The sequence below is a fragment of the Scardinius erythrophthalmus genome (genome assembly GCF_964197995.2).
Source record: "Scardinius erythrophthalmus genome assembly, chromosome: 3".
Taxonomy (NCBI): Eukaryota; Metazoa; Chordata; class Actinopteri; order Cypriniformes; family Leuciscidae; genus Scardinius; species Scardinius erythrophthalmus.
The window spans coordinates 43,401,632-43,419,626 of NC_138223.1; the positions used below are offsets into that span (position 1 = coordinate 43,401,632).

Consider the following 17,995-nt stretch of genomic DNA (forward strand, 5'->3'; position numbering starts at 1 on the left):
AACCACATTCATTTCTTAAATCCAACTATTTATAAAATGTTCAGGATGACTATTCATTCTGAATGGGATGCTTACATTGTCTTTCTCAGGTTGTAGCTGTAGACCTGCCTGTCGATGGTTTAAGCTCCACAGCTCAGGTCATCATCACTGTTCTGGACGTCAACGACAACAACCCACAATTCCTTCCTCTCCCAGAGCCCATTGAGATTCAGGAAGGTGCGTACACACCCTCATCACCTGGAGAGGTGTGCGAAATCTCAGCCACAGACGCTGACATTGGAGACAACGGACGTGTCACCATCACTACTTCCTCTTACAGCAAATTCTTCAGCTTCAGTGATGTGAGGACATAAACCTATTGACATGACAATGTAATGTCAGATGTTCAGATCTTCATTCATTTTCAAAAAATCTATTCCTTTATTACATTCCTCCAGGATGGGACTCTCCTAGCTATTGAGGAGCTGGATCGGGAGACACAGGATGTGTATGATGTGGTCATTGTTGCTATGGATCATGGGATGCCACAGGGAAATGTAATTTCCTTTTCTTTGTATGATTTGTGATGTCAAGGTGTACTTTAATACAGTTTTGTGATTGTACTGATTGCATTGCCATAGCTCCCAGAGTGCAGGTATATCTAGCAATATAGCTAGCATTCTAGAGAACATAGAACAGGGGTAGCCCACCCTGTCCCTCGAGGGCTACCTTCCTACAGACTCTAGTTCCAACCCTGCTCCAAAACACTTAAGTGTTGTTTTCAAGTTATTAGGAACATCCTAATAAGCTGGTTCAGGTGTGTTTGATTAGGGTTAGTGCTAAACTCTGCATGATGGTAGCCCTTGGATTAGACAAACATTCAAGTTTGCTCTAAAGCAAGGGTAGCCAACCCTGCTCCTGGAGAGCTAGCTTCCACGAGAGTTGAGCTCCAACCCTAAACAAACTCTCCTGAACCAGCTATCCAGAGTGTTCAGGATTACTTACAAACTAAAGGCAGGTGTGTTGGAGCAGAGTTGGAACTGAACTCTGCTGAAAGGATGCAAAGTTGCTCTCCAGGATCAGGGTTGGCTACCCTTGCTCTAACGCAGGGGTGTCCAAAACTGCACATGGAGAGCTAATGTTCTGCAATGTTTAGCTTCAACCTGCCCCAACACACTTGATTTGATGTTTCTGGTAATCCTGAATCCCTTGATCAGGTATTCAGGATTATAGGTGTGTTTGATTAGGGTTAGTGCTAAACTCTGCATGATGGTAGCCCTTGGATTAGACAAACATTCAAGTTTGCTCTAAAGCAGGGGTAGCCAACCTTGCTCCTGGAGAGCTCATTTCCACAAGAGTTGAGCTCCAACCCTAAACAAACTCTCCTGAACCAGCTATCCAGAGTGTTCAGGATTACTTACAAACTAAAGGCAGGTGTGTTGGAGCAGAGTTGGAACTGAACTCTGCTGAAAGGTTGCAAGGTTGCTCTCCAGGATCAGGGTTGGCTACCCTTGCTCTAACGCAGGGGTGTCCAAAACTGCACATGGAGAGCTAATGTTCTGCAATGTTTAGGTTCAACCTGCCCCAACACACTTGATTTGATGTTTCTGGTATCCTGAATCCATTGATCAGGTATTCAGGATTATAGGTGTGATTGATTAGGGTTGGAGCCAAACTCTGCATGATGGTAGCCCTTGGATTATACAAACATTCAAATTTTGCTCTAAAACAGGGGTAGCCAATTTGGAGAGCTAATTTCCACAAGAGTTGAGCTCCAACCCTAAACAAACTCTCCTGAACCAGCTATCCAGAGTGTTCAGGATTACTTAAACTACAGGCAGGTGTGTTGGAGCAGGGTTGGAGGGGCTAAACTCTGCAGGATGGTAGCCCAGCAGAAGCAGAATTGCTCTAAAGGTTATATTCATTCTAGATTCTAGATGTATATTTAGATTTATCCTTAAATTACATATATAGCAAACCCCAGGTAGTTGTTTTTAATGTCACACAGATTATGTACTACTATCTAAGTAGGCTACTCTTAACAAAGATGTTGCACTGAGGATCCAACTGTTAATATTCAAAAATATAGATACACGATACTACAATCCTTAAGTTAGATACTACACATTGCAAATATTAACTTTTGGTCTGCACTACAAAGGTTTGCTTGGGTTCATTTTCTGCAGAACATCACCACAGTGAGGGTCAGTATCACAGATATCAATGACAACGCTCCAGTTTTCAGCTCCGACACCTACAGCAAAAGCATTCTGGTTAAAGACGCCAAAGTTGGAGATGTGCTGCTGACGCTCTTGGCCACAGATAAAGATGCTGGAAACAACGCGCTAATTAGTTACAGGTAAGCTTAAGACTAAACTTCCATTTCATTGGGATCAATAACATGAAGGCTAAACAATGAACACACTTACCTACATCACTCCTTTAAGACAGATGCATGAATGTTGTTTTTCTGTAGTTTCTCTGAAGACTCCTCAATGGTCGCATTGGATGCTGAAACAGGAGTCATCACTTTGACCTCTGACCTTAGCGAGGTCACAGAAGACACGCTGCTAACCCTCACTGCTACAGCGACAGATCATGGAACACCACCAGAATCTGTTGAAGGTTTGGGCTTAGTTCGCATAATTCCTTTAGTGAATCTGGTGTTAAAACAATGCAAATAATGTGAGCAATTCTTATTGGGAGCGGTTAATTCCCCCTTCAGTATTCAAATCTTATCTGATAAACATGTCAAGATTAACATCTTTCTTCTCTCTGTAGCCGAAGTCTTGATCCACTTCAAAATTGCCTCTCTCACTGAGAGTGTGAGTTTTGAAAGCTCCTCCTACAAATTCACAATAAAGGAGAATGAACCTGAGGCCTCAACAGTGGGCAAGGTCAAGGCATTAACAGGAAGTCCAGTGGTTACAGTCAGCTATAACATGAAGTCACATGAGGATGTCTTCTCTGTGGATGGTGAGGGAACCATAAAAGCTCTCAGACCGCTGGACAAGGAGGAAGAGGAGTGGTTCATCCTCACAGTAGAAGCCATAGACTCCAGAACTCCTGCAAACACTGCAGAGACAACGGTACTATTCTTGTTATTACATGGGAAGCTAGCTAAAATACATGTTGAGTAGTTGACCTTTAGAAGACAACACAACACAATTGCCACCATATCACTTATTGATGCAACCGAGAATGCACCAAAAACTTTTGTTGTATTATGAATTGCGTTCTGACACATTTCAGGATGCAATGACTCAAGTTTGTGAAACTAAAATTGCTTGCGTTAACATTAACATAGAATGTGTTTCTGACCTAAGTCTTGCTGTTCCAACACTTAAAGTCAAAGTTTCTCTTCTTAAAAGAAAGCTGCCACTGGGCTCATTTATATTTGTATTTGACTTTCTTTCTCTCACAATCTTCAGGTCAACGTTCAGGTTGAGAACGTGAATGAGGCTCCTGTGTTTGACGCTGAAATGTATAAAGCAGAGATTTTCAGTATCTCTCCATACAAATTCCCTATAGTGAAGGTCCAGGTGAGTGTGGCTTGGCATATTCATCAGATATAAATACAATGGATGTAGTCAGATCTATTTTAAATATACTGGTGTTTGCTAAGGTAAGCTGCTAATGTAATTTTGCTAAGGTCATTTTCCAAACGGAAATACACAACAAAGCACAGAATTGTATATATTAGAAGTAATAGACTAGACAAACTGTTCTTTGCAATTAATAAAAAAAATTGTTTTTGTATTCACGTAACTGGTTGACGTGGTGGTGTGTCCCTCAGGCATCGGACCCTGATGTGGGCGAGAGCTCAGATCTGCAATATTCCCTGCTGGAGTCCACAACTCTGCTGGATGTGGAGGCAAGCACTGGTCAGGTCTACGTACTGGATGCATCCAGATTTGGAGGCAATCCGTCCACATTTCAGGTTAAAGCCACTGATAAACATGGGCTGGTCACGACTACAACAGTACAGGTGAGCAGAAACAGAGAGAAAATAAGAGAACGCTTTTGTAAGACCAATGGCATTTTGATTGAGAATGGAGCAGTAGAACAGAGCATTCAATGCAAAGAATAAAATTCAAAGATCAAAACAAGCTCTTGTGTTTGCCACCTACAGATCACAGTGAAAGAAAGTGCAAGCAACAATGTTGTGGTCATCTCGCTAAACCAGCCCGTGTTCACAGTTGAGAAGAAGATACCAGAGATTGAAGAGTGAGTAGGAGAATTGCCATTTCCCAACCCATTTTCATCGGGACAGAAGGGCAATGTAATCACTATATTGTGATTTAATGTGTTTTGAGAAAAGAGAGTAAGGGGGAATATGTTTACACAAATAGTTCACCCAAGAATGCACCCATTTTGTCATTGTTAGTTTTATTGTTTTGTCTGAAGATGCACACCAGTAATGTTTTTTTTCTAAGGCACATTTATAAAAGATAATATAACAATTTTATAATCTAAAATTGAACCATGGCCAAATCCTGGTTTAATCTAAGCCCAGTCTGTGAAACCAGGCCTAGAAGACTTGGAATGGTGTTCATGTGCACTATTTTATGTATTTTTTGGAGAACCAATCATATTTGAATGAATCATTCTTTTGAGCGAGTTCTTTTCAAATTCTTGTCCCAGTTCCCAGATAAGACTGAATGATTCATTGGTGTGTTTTTTCCTCAGATCCATGGGGAAAGCTTTAGGTTGGACTGTGAAAATCCTCAGTGTGAGAGCTGAGAATGGGAATGAGATGCGCACCATTCTTAGAGAATCTACAGACAAGACTTACGTCAGTTTCATCGCCATGGACTCCAGTGGTGCTGTCATCCAAGCCACGGTGGTCAAAGAGTAAGCTGAATTAAAATCAGTTTATAAGGAAATGTGCGATCTGCAATATATTCAGAAAAAAACTCGTTCTTTAACAAAAACATGAGCTTCAAAGTTCTGCTTTGAAAACCCTCTGGCCTGCATGTCTACAAGGTTTCCATTGTAGATAATGAACAACATGTGATTTTGAGGGATCTGAATTGTGTCGACTCCCACAGGAAACTGCAGAGTAATCACAACGATGTAAAAGAGGAGCTGGAGAAGGTGCTTGGTTCTAATTTGGAAATCAAAGTGGAGGAAAGTTCTGGAATCTCTGGAAATTCTGAAGGTTCCAATGAGGCAGCCGTCATCGCTCTCAGTGTTCTGCTGGCTATAAGCATTGTGGGACTTATCGCTCTGTTGACTGTCTATCTCGTTCGGTAAGTTATTAGAAGGCGTTATTTTTCTTTGGATTTCAAACATGCTGTCAGGCTCACACTGAATAACCATATTCCTGGTGACCTGAAAATCATTCCTACACGAGAAATAACCAACAAAGTCAAAAACGAAACAACCGCCCCATTTACTTGACAAGATTCCGCTGGCAAGATGCTATACTGAAATAGTACAGCATCTTGGATCTAAAAACAAAGAGCGAAGAAGATCTGCTTAAACCAGGAGTGAATAAAAGTTGCTTACGCACAAGTTAGCTAACGTCATCATCAAACACTGAACAGCATATAAATCAAAACGTCGAAATCACAAAGAGGAATACGACTGTGAAGCTTTGGGTGTGTTGAAGGACTCGACCTATGTTTTGATCATGATTCTGAATTCGGTCGAGACAAAGTCTTTGACAAAAATGCAATTTTCTCAGCTTTTTGTTGGATTTTTTTTTTTAAATGAAACTTACCCACTGATTTTTTCTTTTGATATATTACATATTCACACAACAAAATGAAATATTCGTGAATATGTTAAAAAATGCTGGCGCTGACTGGCAACTTTTATAGTAAAAGCTGGAGGGAAAGAGTTAACACATGCACGTCATCCTACAGGTTTTCAATAATTTTTTAATGAAAATGTAATAACTTGCAATTTCTAATGGATAAACCCAAGTCCTGTCTTACATAATGTTGTCTTGCTGAATTTCCGGTGACACTCACATTACAGAAGTGACTTTATTGTTGACTATGAACATTTTACAAAAGGACTACTCATTCTTTTAGTGGTTAACTTTTTTTTAATGTGGATTTTTTTTTTTTTTTTGCTGCCTCAGGATGAAGAAAATAAAGGACACAGATTCTGACAGACAGAGCTTCAGTATTGGTGGACCCAAGACATCCAGTATTGACAGAAGTTTTCACTTTCACAGGTAAGTGCCAATATATTGTTAAAGAGCAATTATAGTTACACTCATACTTGTTAAACGTGTCCTGGAATACAAAATGTGCTTTAGTTTTGTTCTGAGATGTTTGACTTAACATGTTTCTTCTCTTAACAGCAAAAAACAAGAAGTCAAAGAGGTAAAGCACTCGATTCAGATAACCTTGCTAATGACGAATGAAGTTGAATTCGGACAATATTCAGGTTGTGAAATTGAAAAGCTTTACGTTACAAATGTTCTGTTTTTCAGGTTAAGTTTAATAACACGCCCGATTCTGAAAGAGATTCAGAAAACGACACAGATTTGAGAACCGGAAACAGCATCTCTTCCCTCTGAAAATACCTCGATGGATCGAAACTCCTCCATCCCTCTCAGCACGAGACTCACGAGGTTCAAAATTAATGCTAACACACTGCTTTAAAACTCAGCGAGATGCATTTTATCAACAGCGCTATTAAAGGCTATTCCAAAAAAAAAAAAGATTCAAATTAATCCCATGATGCATTGTGACAAGATGGAGAGAAATGTTGAATATAAATATATTTATTTCAGTAAATGAAAACGAACAATTAAAATGTTCCATAGCCAACATTTTTGTTTGTGTACTCCAACATTAGCTTAGCAACATGCTAACACTAGTCTACTGAAATCAGTAGAGTTGAGTCTCCTGAGCACTTCTTGTGTTGCTGCCTTTGGAGAACTTTCCACTTCAGTTAGAGGAGGACACTGACTCACCTGGTTTTGGAAGAGGACATTTCTCCTGTTGTATAGATATATATGTACATTCAACTGCCTTGAATTTAGCACATACATTTTTTAACATGGTCTTTCACAAAGGAATATCCTAAAATTTGTTTACGAATAACAGTAGGCTTTTGCACTTTAACCATCTCAGCTATGATTGTGTATCAAAATTGTGAACTGCTTTTAATTTGCATCTTTGATGTAAATATCCATCAGGATGATTAAACTTTTTTAAAATGCTTCTTAATTGTGTGTGTGTAATAATTACAGCCCAGTTCACAACCCTCACACTTTAAACCTGCATTTGGGCTGTGTTCAGAATAGCACACTATTTCTACAGTATGATTTAGCAAGGCATACAAAAGGCCAAAATGTGCAGAATACAAACTTTTTAGATGAATCTGATCTGAATGGCAAACACAAGCATTTTTTCCTGAATGCATCATACCGTTACTTGAAATGTTTATCATTGCATTTACAGCATACCATTTTGTTTTTACAAAAAAATAATAGGAAGTATGCAGTGTACACTATATAGTTTGCTGTATGCTAATATTCTATTCCGAACGCAGCCATCTTAGTTACACTCACAACAGAAAGAAAAAAATAAATCATCCCACAACCTGCTTTTTGGACTCGGTTCATAATTAAATCATATTAAAATTTTATTAAGTTATATCCTATATTAAAATAAATGAAAACAGAAAGACTGAGAGAGAAATCAAATACAGAGAACGCAAGAATGACATCCAATAGATTATGGAATGTATTTCGGTAAATAAAATAGAGCTCCAACTGTTCCATCAAATGTGCAATATTCCGGCCACAAGTGATCTGAGCCTGAAAAGAGCACCATAAGTTTCTATATACACAACGTAGGTATATATATATATACAGTAGATTTATATATACAGTATACTGCGCTTGAATGGATATATACTGTATACATATACCTTACAGAAATATATATGTATATATATATATATATATATATATATATATATATATATATATATATATATATATATATATATAATTAACCATCTCATTTACAAAGCCAGGCAACATCTAGAAGATTCTTTACAGAATCAAGGTTCTTGTGGTTCGTTCTTTCTTTTCAATATACAAAGTAAACATAGTTTTTGATATCCACCACAGAGAAAAAAACCCACAGCAAGGCCATTTCAGCCTCACGTCTGTAAGTACAAAACTGGCACAGAAGACAATCGTAATTATAATAATAATACACGTGAATAAAAACGCAAATTAAATTATGCACTGATGGGACTAAAATGTTGTAAACCTTTTCCCTGTTTCACTGCAGGCTCGAAAACAAACCACTTCAAAACAAATTAACCAACACAATTACGGCTTAAAAAAGAAAACAACTGGCCTTTGACGAAAATACGCTCCAGCTGATATCGTTCGCTTTTCGTTCTGTTCAATTAATGCGGAGCTCAGTTGGTGAAGAGCGAGGCCAAAGGTCAGGGAGAAAAAAAAAAAGTTGACAAATCGGACTTCAGTTACTCTTAAAATGACAAAACTGAACAGCATGGCGAACGGAAATGGTGAAATGCGAAAAAGGAGGGATGTGAAAAGTAACGTCACAATGCCGAGGGGCGTGTCCCTCCTTTTCCGTTCGAAAGTTTGGCAACCACCGCGATAGTGGCCTCGACTGTGCGTGACAGCATTTCCAGGGAATCCTGCATGTGGGCGTGGCCACAGCCGCCTGACTCCACCTCCTGGAGCGAGCAGCTCCGCCCCTCGGAGGCTTCCGGCAAACTGGACAGTAAAAGCACCGAGTCGGCGGAAGTGGAGGGAACTTCCTCTCTTTCTGGCTCCGCCTCCTGCTCTTGCGGTTCCTTCCTCCCATCTTCCTCTTCCTCCTCCTCCCTTCCCGCTATCTGCTGCGGAGCTTCATCCGCTCGGCCGAATGCTTCGGGAAGAGAGGAGGATGACGACGAAGACGAAGATGATGACGATGACGAAGCGTCCATTTTCTTCTCCTCGAGGGACGCGCTGTCGGGAGAGGGCGGGTCGTTTTCCGTTCCCGGGTCGATGAGGGAGGAGTCTCGGGTTTCAGTGTCCGACGTGCTGGTGGGCGTTAACGCCTCCCCAGGCTCCGCCTTCTGCTCGGAGCAGGGAGCCAATGAGGAGGAGGAGGAGGATGAGGGAGCGTCTCCTGGACGATCGTCAGCGCTGCTGCTCACTCTCCGACGCTTCACTGGAGTCACGCCCTCCTCTTCCGCTGGGGAATACAATAAAGACATGTCATCGACTGCAGGTGCAAGTCCACAATACACGTTTAAATATGATGCAATTTTAATGTGTGATTAATGTCTCATTTAAAGCGTCTTTGAGTACCTTGACAATCGTTTTATAAATAATTTTTTATATGAAACAAAATCCTACCATTATGTACAAAAAAATACAGCTTTCTGTCATTTAAATTATTGTTATTAATGTAAATTATTGTTTAAAATGTGCTTTTGGTCATTTAAGATGCTTTAAAATGAAGAAATGCAAATTTTTGTATCCCTAGCTGTTGCTACCATGTTAAAAAAATAAATTCATAAATAAATAATTATTATATTTTACATAAAATAATTCAAAGAAATTAACAATGTGCGATTAATGCCGTGTCTCATTTAAAGCGTCTTTGAGTACCTTGAAAATCACTTTATACATTTATAAATTAATAACTAAATAGAATAGGGGAAAGAGAAAAAGAAAGGAAAAGAGAGAGAGAGGGGAGAAAAATAAATAAATAACCAACCAAATGAAAGGGAGGGGTAGAAAGAAAATAAATGTATTGATTGCATATATACTAATAAAATATTCAGTGGTGCTATTTAAATAGTAGAAACAGAATATATAATAATAAAACTATACATTATGCCAATTATGTAGATCAATACATGTGTACACATTCACATAAACAAACAAATATTAAATAAAATACTATTATTAGTATTATTATGAACAAAAAAAAATACAGCTTTCTGTCATTTTAAATTATTGTTATTCATGTAAATTATTGTTTAAAATGTGCTTTTGGTCATTTAAGATAATTCAAAATAAATAATTATTATATTTTACATCAAATAACTCAAAGCCACAATGAACAAGAAATGCATACTCCCTTTTTGTGCCCCTAGATGTTGCTATCAATTTATTAAATAATTAATAACAATAACAATTCTTCTTCTTATTGTTGTTCTTATTGTCATTATTATGATTATTATATTTCAAATAAAATAATTAAAAGTCATGATGCACAAGAAATGCATACTTATCGCCATAATTTTGTCAAATGCATTTTTGTGCCATAAAAAATAAAATCACCATCATGTGTTGCTTTTGAATTATTTCATTTAGAATATAATAATAATAATAATAATAATAATAATAATAGGTTATTTAAGTGTGTTTGTGTATGTTGAGACCTTTGGCTTTGCGCTCCTTGGCCTCCATCTCTAGTGTTGCGCGGTGCTGAAGACACAGTCTGCACTTGGACAGCAGCTCCTGTAGAGCGGGACCCAGAGCCGGATCCAGATGCTGAGGGGTGGACACGGACAGCACCAGCAGCAGCGCACGCAGGTCCTGCAACACACACACACACACACACATGAGGGAAGAGCGAGGGAGCGCTGGCACAGGCGCGAGGAGGGAGCTGTACTGACCGCGTTCAGGAGGCTGCTGGTCTTGCTCATCTCTGCTCTCTGATTGGTCAGCTCAGGCTGTAGGCTGTGGTACTCGTTCAGAAGGTTGGTCACCAACACGTTGACGAGATTCGAGCAGCTCTGGCCTGATAACACCTGCACCTGCACCTAAACACACACACACATCCAGTTTCAAACCGCAGCAGGACAGGCTCAGTGTCACAGAGCAAAGGAACAACTTTTACAAAGTAAGCTTAACTTTGGGTTAAACACGTCACCTTTGAACTTATAACAGGGGTTTAGCCTGTTCTTAACCTAGGGTTATGACGCTTTGCAATACTAACCCTGATCTGCAGTCACAAACATATCAGGATTAGGTGTCAAACACTCAAAACATTAGATGATTTGGTAACACTTCAATTTTTTGAAATTCTACACACAGAGAATGGGCCTTTAATGCAAGTACATTTAATTATATTTAATAAAGTTGTTATTTTTCCTCATGGATTCCTTCCCAGAATGCTCTAATTTGCTAGATTATGTAATCATAACATTGTAATTCTGATGTCGATATTTATTTTCACACTCAAACTGCGTGAGGAGTAGATATGTCTGTGTACTTTATGTAAGAAGCAGGTGAGGAACGAGTAGGCGATGTTGTTGTTGAGGAAGTTCCTCTCGTCCATCAGGATGCATTTCATGTATTCTCCAAACGCTGGATCCTCACACAGCAGCTTCACACACGACTGAGCCATCGCACACTGACAGAGAGAGAGAGAGAGAGAGACGTCAGGAAGCACACACTTCTGTGAGACCCATATCAAGGGTCCCAACGCATCAATCTGAGATGATGTATAATGATTATTTTTAACATTTAAAACTTATACCTTGTTAGGAATGCTTTCAATGTGTGATTAATGTTGTGTCTCATAAAAGTGTTTGAATACCTTAAAAAGAGCTCTATAAATAAAATGCATTATAATTATGAGCATATTATTATATAAATATTTTATTATTATTATTAAGACAAATTATTAATTATTAATTACAACATTGTATTCTGTTAAAAATTATAATAGGAGTTTAAAATGTGCTTTTGGTAATTTGTAAGATGTACAATGAATGCATAATCCTCCTAACAACGCACACCTAACAATAAATAAATAATAAAATACAATTTATTTTTAATTTGTAAGATGTATAATAAATGCATAGTCCCTTTTCCCCCCTAATAAATACATAATAATAATAATAATTATAAATATTAAATAAAATATAAGATGAACATAATAAAATATCAAATTTGTAACTAAAAAATTCAAAGCAATGACAGATTTTACCACATTTTCAGGCACTCCACATCCCATCATGCTTAACAACACCTCTTACCTGTGATAAAATCTCTGACACACCACCTCTAGTGTCTTATTGCTTTAGTGTGTGTGTGTGTGTGTGTGTGTGTGTGTGTGTGTGTGTGTGTGTGTGTGTGTGATGACCAGGTTTTACCTGAGATTGAGCAAGTTCTGTCCAGAGTTTGGGAAAGAGAGCCAGATGTAGAGGAAGTCCTTCATATGCGATCAACACACCTGCACACAGGTGAACAAACACCATCAGAACACACACACACACACACACACACACACACACAGACACACACACACACAGAGAGAGAGAGCTGAGAGAGAAGCGTTCTTACTCAGTTTCACCAGGGTCTCTGTGAACTTCTCACAGTTGATGGCGACTCGACAGAGCAGGTGAATGAACTGATGATACGACAGGAAGTAGTCCAACAACATCCTGTCATACACCTCATCTTTACCCTACAGGAAACACACAAACAGACTCTATGAAGAACTAAAGCTCAGCGTGTACAGCGGTCCACTGGTTAGTCTCACACACACCTTACTGGTCTCCACCATTGAGGGCAACAGGCACATGTTGAGCTCCGGTCTGGGAGGACGAATGTTGTTCTTCCCGCCCATCAGCTTAATGTTCTCTCTACAGGGCAGATACGGCCCAAACGACACTGGAAAACACACAGATAGTGTTATACCATGTGATGACCATAGTATCATCATTTATTAATTGTTTTTAACGCCATATCAACAACGCCATGTGCGAGTGAAGCTTGAGGCGGGACTCACTGGGGATGTTGCTGTGGTGGTACGTGCAGTGGTTGTGCTGCAGGAAGGGCACGAGTGTGTGCAGGAAGTCATGAGGGCTCAAGAGCACCAGCTCCTTCAGCACATCTGAGGACCAACACACATATTCAGATCGCACTCGGGGTTTATTTCTAAAGCAGTGCTTTTATTTTGTGGATGTGGCGACTCACCCAGACAGGCGTTACGCAGCTCTGGTGGGCTGTAAGAGTTCAGCAGCGTCAGCAGTTTATGGGCAAAATCAATCCTCTCCTGCCACTGGATCAAAGCCTGCTTCACATCTACACACAGACACAAGCGGCCAGTTATTGACATTAACTGTACAAGTGCATGATGGGCAATCGAAACCTTTGGATTCCATGTCAAGATGTATTATGGGTAATGAGTACTATTGTACTGCACGTTAAGGTGTATTATGGGTAATGAGTACTTTTGTACTGCACTTTAAGGTGTATTATGGATAATGAGTACTTCTGTACTGCAGGTTAAGGTGTATTATGGATAATGAGTACTATTGTACTGCAGGTTAAGGTGTATTATGGGTAATGAGTACTATTGTACTGCAGGTTAAGGTGTATTATGGGTAATGAGTACTTTTGTACAGCAGGTTAAGGTGTATTATGGGTAATGAGTACTTTTGTACTGCAGGTTAAGGTGTATTATGGGTAATGAGTACTTTTGTACTGCAGGTTAAGGTGTATTATGGGTAATGAGTACTTCTGTACTGCAGGTTAAGGTGTATTATGGGTAATGAGTACTTTTGTACTGCAGGTTAAGGTGTATTATGGGTAATGAGTACTTTTGTACTGCACGTTAAGGTGTATTATGGGTAATGAGTACTTTTGTACTGCAGGTTAAGGTGTATTATGGGTATTGAGTACTTTTGTACAGCAGGTTAAGGTGTATAATGGGTAATGAGTACTTTTGTACTGCAGGTTAAGGTGTATTATGGATAATGAGTACTTTTGTACTGCACGTTAAGGTGTATTATGGGTAATGAGTACTTTTGTACTGCAGGTTAAGGTGTATTATGGGTAATGAGTACTTTTGTACTGCAGGTTAAGGTGTATTATGGATAATGAGTACTTTTGTACTGCAGGTTAAGGTGTATTATGGGTAATGAGTACTTTTGTACTGCAGGTTAAGGTGTATTATGGATAATGAGTACTATTGTACTGCACGTTAAGGTGTATTATGGGTAATGAGTACTTTTGTACTGCACTTTAAGGTGTATTATGGATAATGAGTACTTCTGTACTGCAGGTTAAGGTGTATTATGGATAATGAGTACTATTGTACTGCAGGTTAAGGTGTATTATGGGTAATGAGTACTTTTGTACTGCAGGTTAAGGTGTATTATGGGTAATGAGTACTATTGTACTGCACGTTAAGGTGTATTATGGGTAATGAGTACTTTTGTACTGCACGTTAAGGTGTATTATGGGTAATGAGTACTTTTGTACTGCACGTTAAGGTGTATTATGGGTAATGAGTACTTTTGTACTGCAGGTTAAGGTGTATTATGGGTAATGAGTACTTTTGTACAGCAGGTTAAGGTGTATTATGGGCAGTGGTGGACGAAGTACACATACCATCTACTTGAGTAAAAGTAAAGATACTCAAGGTAAAATATTACTCAAGTAAAAGTAGAAGTGCTGCCTTTAAACATTCACTTGAGTAAAAGTACAAAAGTATTTGCCTTCAAATGTACTTAAGTATCCAAGTACTATGATTTTTTATGGCTATAATTGTCCTATTATTATTTTTGTCACAAGACTTTTGCTTAACTCAGTCTACGTGAAGACTCCAATGTCACTCTTGGCACATCAATCTATTAATAAAATGACATTAATTAGTCTATATATATATTTATATTATATATATATTTGAATTGAATACATTTTGTGTGTGTTTAATTTTGGACGGAATGGGACTGTTCCCATAAGGTATAATACATTTACAGTATTTACTGTATATATTTTTCACGAGCGTCTAGTTATAATAGGCCTATTATAAACATCCTAATGTTATGATACATTCACATAAACCTGCACAATGCCATTAAACACACAAACACACACACACACACACACACACACACACACACACATTTATACATATATAATATATATATATATATATATTATTTATTTATTTTTCTACGTTATGGAAGCAGCCTATTTCCCTCCAAAATTAAACACCAAAACGTATTAATGCAGTGTTTCTGCTACTCCCCAGAAAAAAAAATGCTATTATATGCAAGTAATTTTAGTGTCAACGTAATAAGCAATGCTCATTATGTGTCAATATTTACCGATAATTGCTGCAATAATAGCTGCTGCTCTCTGCCCCGCTTAAAATCATTGGCAACGCGATTTGTTTGGACTTATTGATAGCTACACGAATCACGTGACCGCGCGGCGGCGAGATTACAGCGGCTGCACACTGCACAGACCATTCGGTGAATGATATTAAAATACTGCGGCTCGAGATAGATCGATTAGTGTACTAGTGTAGACGGCTCTGTATGCTTTTCAATCACTCTCGCGATGTCATAAACGGATCGGTCTGTGCAGCTCCGGTTCAAGTCGAACAAGCCTAGTGTGTCGCAACCTTATACTGTCTTAGAGGTCTGCACGGGCTTTAAACTGAAGCCCGAACCCGGCCCGTACCCGCGATCATCTAACCCGACCCGACCCGACCCGACAATTACATTTAAATGTTAAGCCCGAACCCGACCCGAACCCGAGGTGCACTCTATATTTCACAGTAAATAAAATAAAAGTGCTTTAAAAAATAATTTCGTTTGTATATATATATATATATACAAACGAAATGTTTTTTTTAAGCATTTTATTTAAGTTATTGCTGTTGTTCATTTAATTTGTTTTAAAATTCACATTTCACCCAGAACGGTTTCTTCTCGATAATATTTTAAAATAATATTTTAAATAAAAGTGCTTAACAAACATTTCGTTTGTATATATTATATAGGCTATACAAACGAAATGTTTTTTAAAGCACTTTTATTTAAGTTATTGCTGTTGTTCATTTAATTTGTTTTGAAATTCACATTTCATCTAGAGCGGTTTCGCTTTGCAATGTTTTCGCTTTCTTCTCGATGTGCAATGTGTGCATAGGCAACACAGAGAGAGAGAGCCTGTGTGTCTGTGGTCTGCGTAGCCTGTATAATATATACAGGTTTTGGGTGGTAACTAAGAAAAACTAAATAGGCTATATAGTTTGCGTGCCGTGTGCTTTGCCTGTTTGCTGTGTTGTGGTGACCGGTACGCGAGAGAGAGAAAGTTGCGTGCGCAGATGTGCAGTATATATTGCACATCTGCGCACGCAACTTTCTCTCTCTCGCGTGCCGTCGGTCACCACAACACACAGCAAGCAGGCAAAGCACACGGCACGCAAACTATATAGCCTATTTAGTTTTTCTTAGTTACAAACCCGAACCCGACCCGAACCCGAGGCTGTTCAATAAAAATTAACCCGAACCCGACCCGAAACCCGCACATTTTTCGGGACCCGTCGGGCTCGGGTCGGGTAGCAGACCTCTATACTGTCTATGGTCGCAACTCTCATAACGGCTCTGGTTCACGCACATAGCGCCAAAGCAAGTTCAAAACAAAGCACGCAAGTTGTAGGCTAGTGATTGGTGGCTCGTTTGACCAGTTAAGTTTTTATCCACTCATAAATAAAAAGGAACGACTGATTTTAAAAATGTAGTAGAGTAAAAAGTAAGATATTTGACTTTGAAATGTAGTGGAGTTAAAGTAAAAGTCTTCCAAAATTTAAATACTCAAGTAAAGTACAGATACACAAAAAAACTACTTAAGTACAGTAACGAATTACATTTACTTCGTTACTGTCCACCACTGATTATGGGTAATGAGTACTTTTGTACTGCACGTTAAGGTGTATTATGGGTAATGAGTACTTTTATACTTCACGTAAAGGTGTATTATGGGTAATGAGTACTTTTGTACTGCACGTTAAGGTGTATTACGGGAATACCACTGCATTGTACGTGGAGGTGCATTATGGGTAATGGGTACTTTAGCATCAAATAGCGCTCAGGTGCATTATGGGTAATGAGTACATTTGTACTGCATGTTTAGGTGTAAATGTGTACTTTTGTATTCCATAAGGGGCATTGTGAGTAACGGGGTACTTTGGAGTTGTTTATTTAAGGTGCATTAAGGATAATTCTATAACTCAAGTTTAAAGTGTATGGTGTATTGTGGGTAACGTACTACCTTTACGTTGCAAGTAGGGTCGCGTTGCCTTTAAAACAGACAGGAATATGGACAGCAGCTCCACTAGATCACCGGTCACATGACACGCGGTGGCCTCATGGTACATCATGTGCAGGGTGTTGAAGGACTGCAGACACAGAAATATCCAGTTGTACACGACGGCCCATTAAAATATGCAGATGAATGAAGAGAGTGAATGAAGAGAGCATGAAAACCTCAGTCATCAGGATGAGTCCTCTGTTGAACACCACCAGCAGTCTGTCCTCATCGTTCTCCAGCAGGATACGGAAGGCACTGAGAGCACACAGAGTCTTAGGGTAAGTTTACATGACAACGATATGCTTAAAACGCAGAAGTTTTTCCTTTGAGTTTTCCGCGTACAGGCGACACCATTGTCAAAATGATTCCCATTCACACGGATCCGCAAAAACGACAAAAAGCGCTGTATTCTGCTTCCAGGCCATTAGATGGCGATGAAACACTATAGATTGAACACGCAATACGCATGTACATGACGGCATCGTCAAAAGTTTTATGTATTTACGTAAACAGCCAAGTATGAACGCAAATGACGTGTAAAATGTTCTGTGAGGCTTTAAAGAGCGTGTGTGTGTACCTGATGAGAGTGGTCCAGCAGGAGCGTCCGTCCAGACAGCGGAGGTAACAGCTGATGGTGGTCTTCTTGAACTGCTTCACGTCCTCCAGCTCTTCCTCTCTCATATCAGGCCTCTGAGCTACAAACAACTGCATCAGGTTAAACAACTCCTCCACCGCCTGCAGAGAAAGAACAAACATAGAGTTACTTGACGGAACTGAATTAACCTCAATAATAGATGAAGCGCAACTTCAGACAGAAACAGACAGAAACAGACACTCTTCATTAAAATAGGCTTAAAAAAAAAAAAAGTCAGTGAATTTTTCTTAACTTTCAGAAAATGTTGTTTGTACATTTCAGGAGGTCAAACTAAATGCAGCATTATTATACAC

At 39.1% G+C, this 17,995-nt stretch overlaps 2 protein-coding genes across 5 annotated transcripts in view; one reads left to right on the forward strand and one right to left on the reverse strand.

The window, feature by feature from the left end:
• Window positions 1-1,788: 1,788 nt before the first annotated feature.
• LOC308688708 (protocadherin-11 X-linked-like) lies at window positions 1,789-7,851 on the forward strand. Its single transcript, XM_081361999.1, has 12 exons — window positions 1,789-1,893; window positions 2,166-2,338; window positions 2,456-2,604; window positions 2,761-3,068; window positions 3,411-3,521; window positions 3,776-3,967; window positions 4,112-4,206; window positions 4,669-4,833; window positions 5,031-5,231; window positions 6,071-6,166; window positions 6,296-6,317; window positions 6,428-7,851. Exons 3-12 carry the CDS (start codon window positions 2,475-2,477, stop codon window positions 6,512-6,514), a joined length of 1,407 nt encoding a protein of 468 aa, XP_081218125.1. The 5' UTR covers window positions 1,789-1,893; window positions 2,166-2,338; window positions 2,456-2,474; the 3' UTR covers window positions 6,515-7,851.
• Window positions 7,852-7,956: 105 nt separating this feature from the next.
• The window catches only part of usp34 (ubiquitin specific peptidase 34), a 61,646-nt gene continuing 51,607 nt past the window's right edge, over window positions 7,957-17,995 (reverse strand). For 2 of the 4 annotated variants that reach the window (XM_081361998.1, XM_081361996.1), the window contains exons 66-77: window positions 17,625-17,782; window positions 17,224-17,302; window positions 17,009-17,135; window positions 12,917-13,024; window positions 12,729-12,833; window positions 12,486-12,610; window positions 12,281-12,404; window positions 12,091-12,170; window positions 11,205-11,345; window positions 10,606-10,752; window positions 10,369-10,525; window positions 7,957-9,170 (exon numbers count right to left, since the gene is read on the reverse strand). In XM_081361998.1, the coding sequence (XP_081218124.1) occupies window positions 8,527-9,170; window positions 10,369-10,525; window positions 10,606-10,752; window positions 11,205-11,345; window positions 12,091-12,170; window positions 12,281-12,404; window positions 12,486-12,610; window positions 12,729-12,833; window positions 12,917-13,024; window positions 17,009-17,135; window positions 17,224-17,302; window positions 17,625-17,782 (1,995 nt within the window). In that variant the 3' untranslated portion in view covers window positions 7,957-8,526. Of the gene's footprint in view, window positions 9,171-10,368; window positions 10,526-10,605; window positions 10,753-11,204; window positions 11,346-12,090; window positions 12,171-12,280; window positions 12,405-12,485; window positions 12,611-12,728; window positions 12,834-12,916; window positions 13,025-17,005; window positions 17,136-17,223; window positions 17,303-17,624; window positions 17,783-17,995 lie in introns of all 4 variants that reach the window. The other 2 variants (XM_081361997.1, XM_081361995.1) reach the window with 1 other exon arrangement.

Bases quoted from the DNA above. Each gene is read 5' to 3' on its own strand.
- LOC308688708 (XM_081361999.1), top strand. From the start codon at position 2,475: ATGGTCGCATTGGATGCTGAAACAGGAGTCATCACTTTGACCTCTGAC. The intron at 3,522-3,775 runs GTGAGTGTGGCT...TGTGTCCCTCAG, and splicing joins TCCCTATAGTGAAGGTCCAG to GCATCGGACCCTGATGTGGG. The intron at 6,318-6,427 runs GTAAAGCACTCG...TCTGTTTTTCAG, and splicing joins AAAAACAAGAAGTCAAAGAG to GTTAAGTTTAATAACACGCC.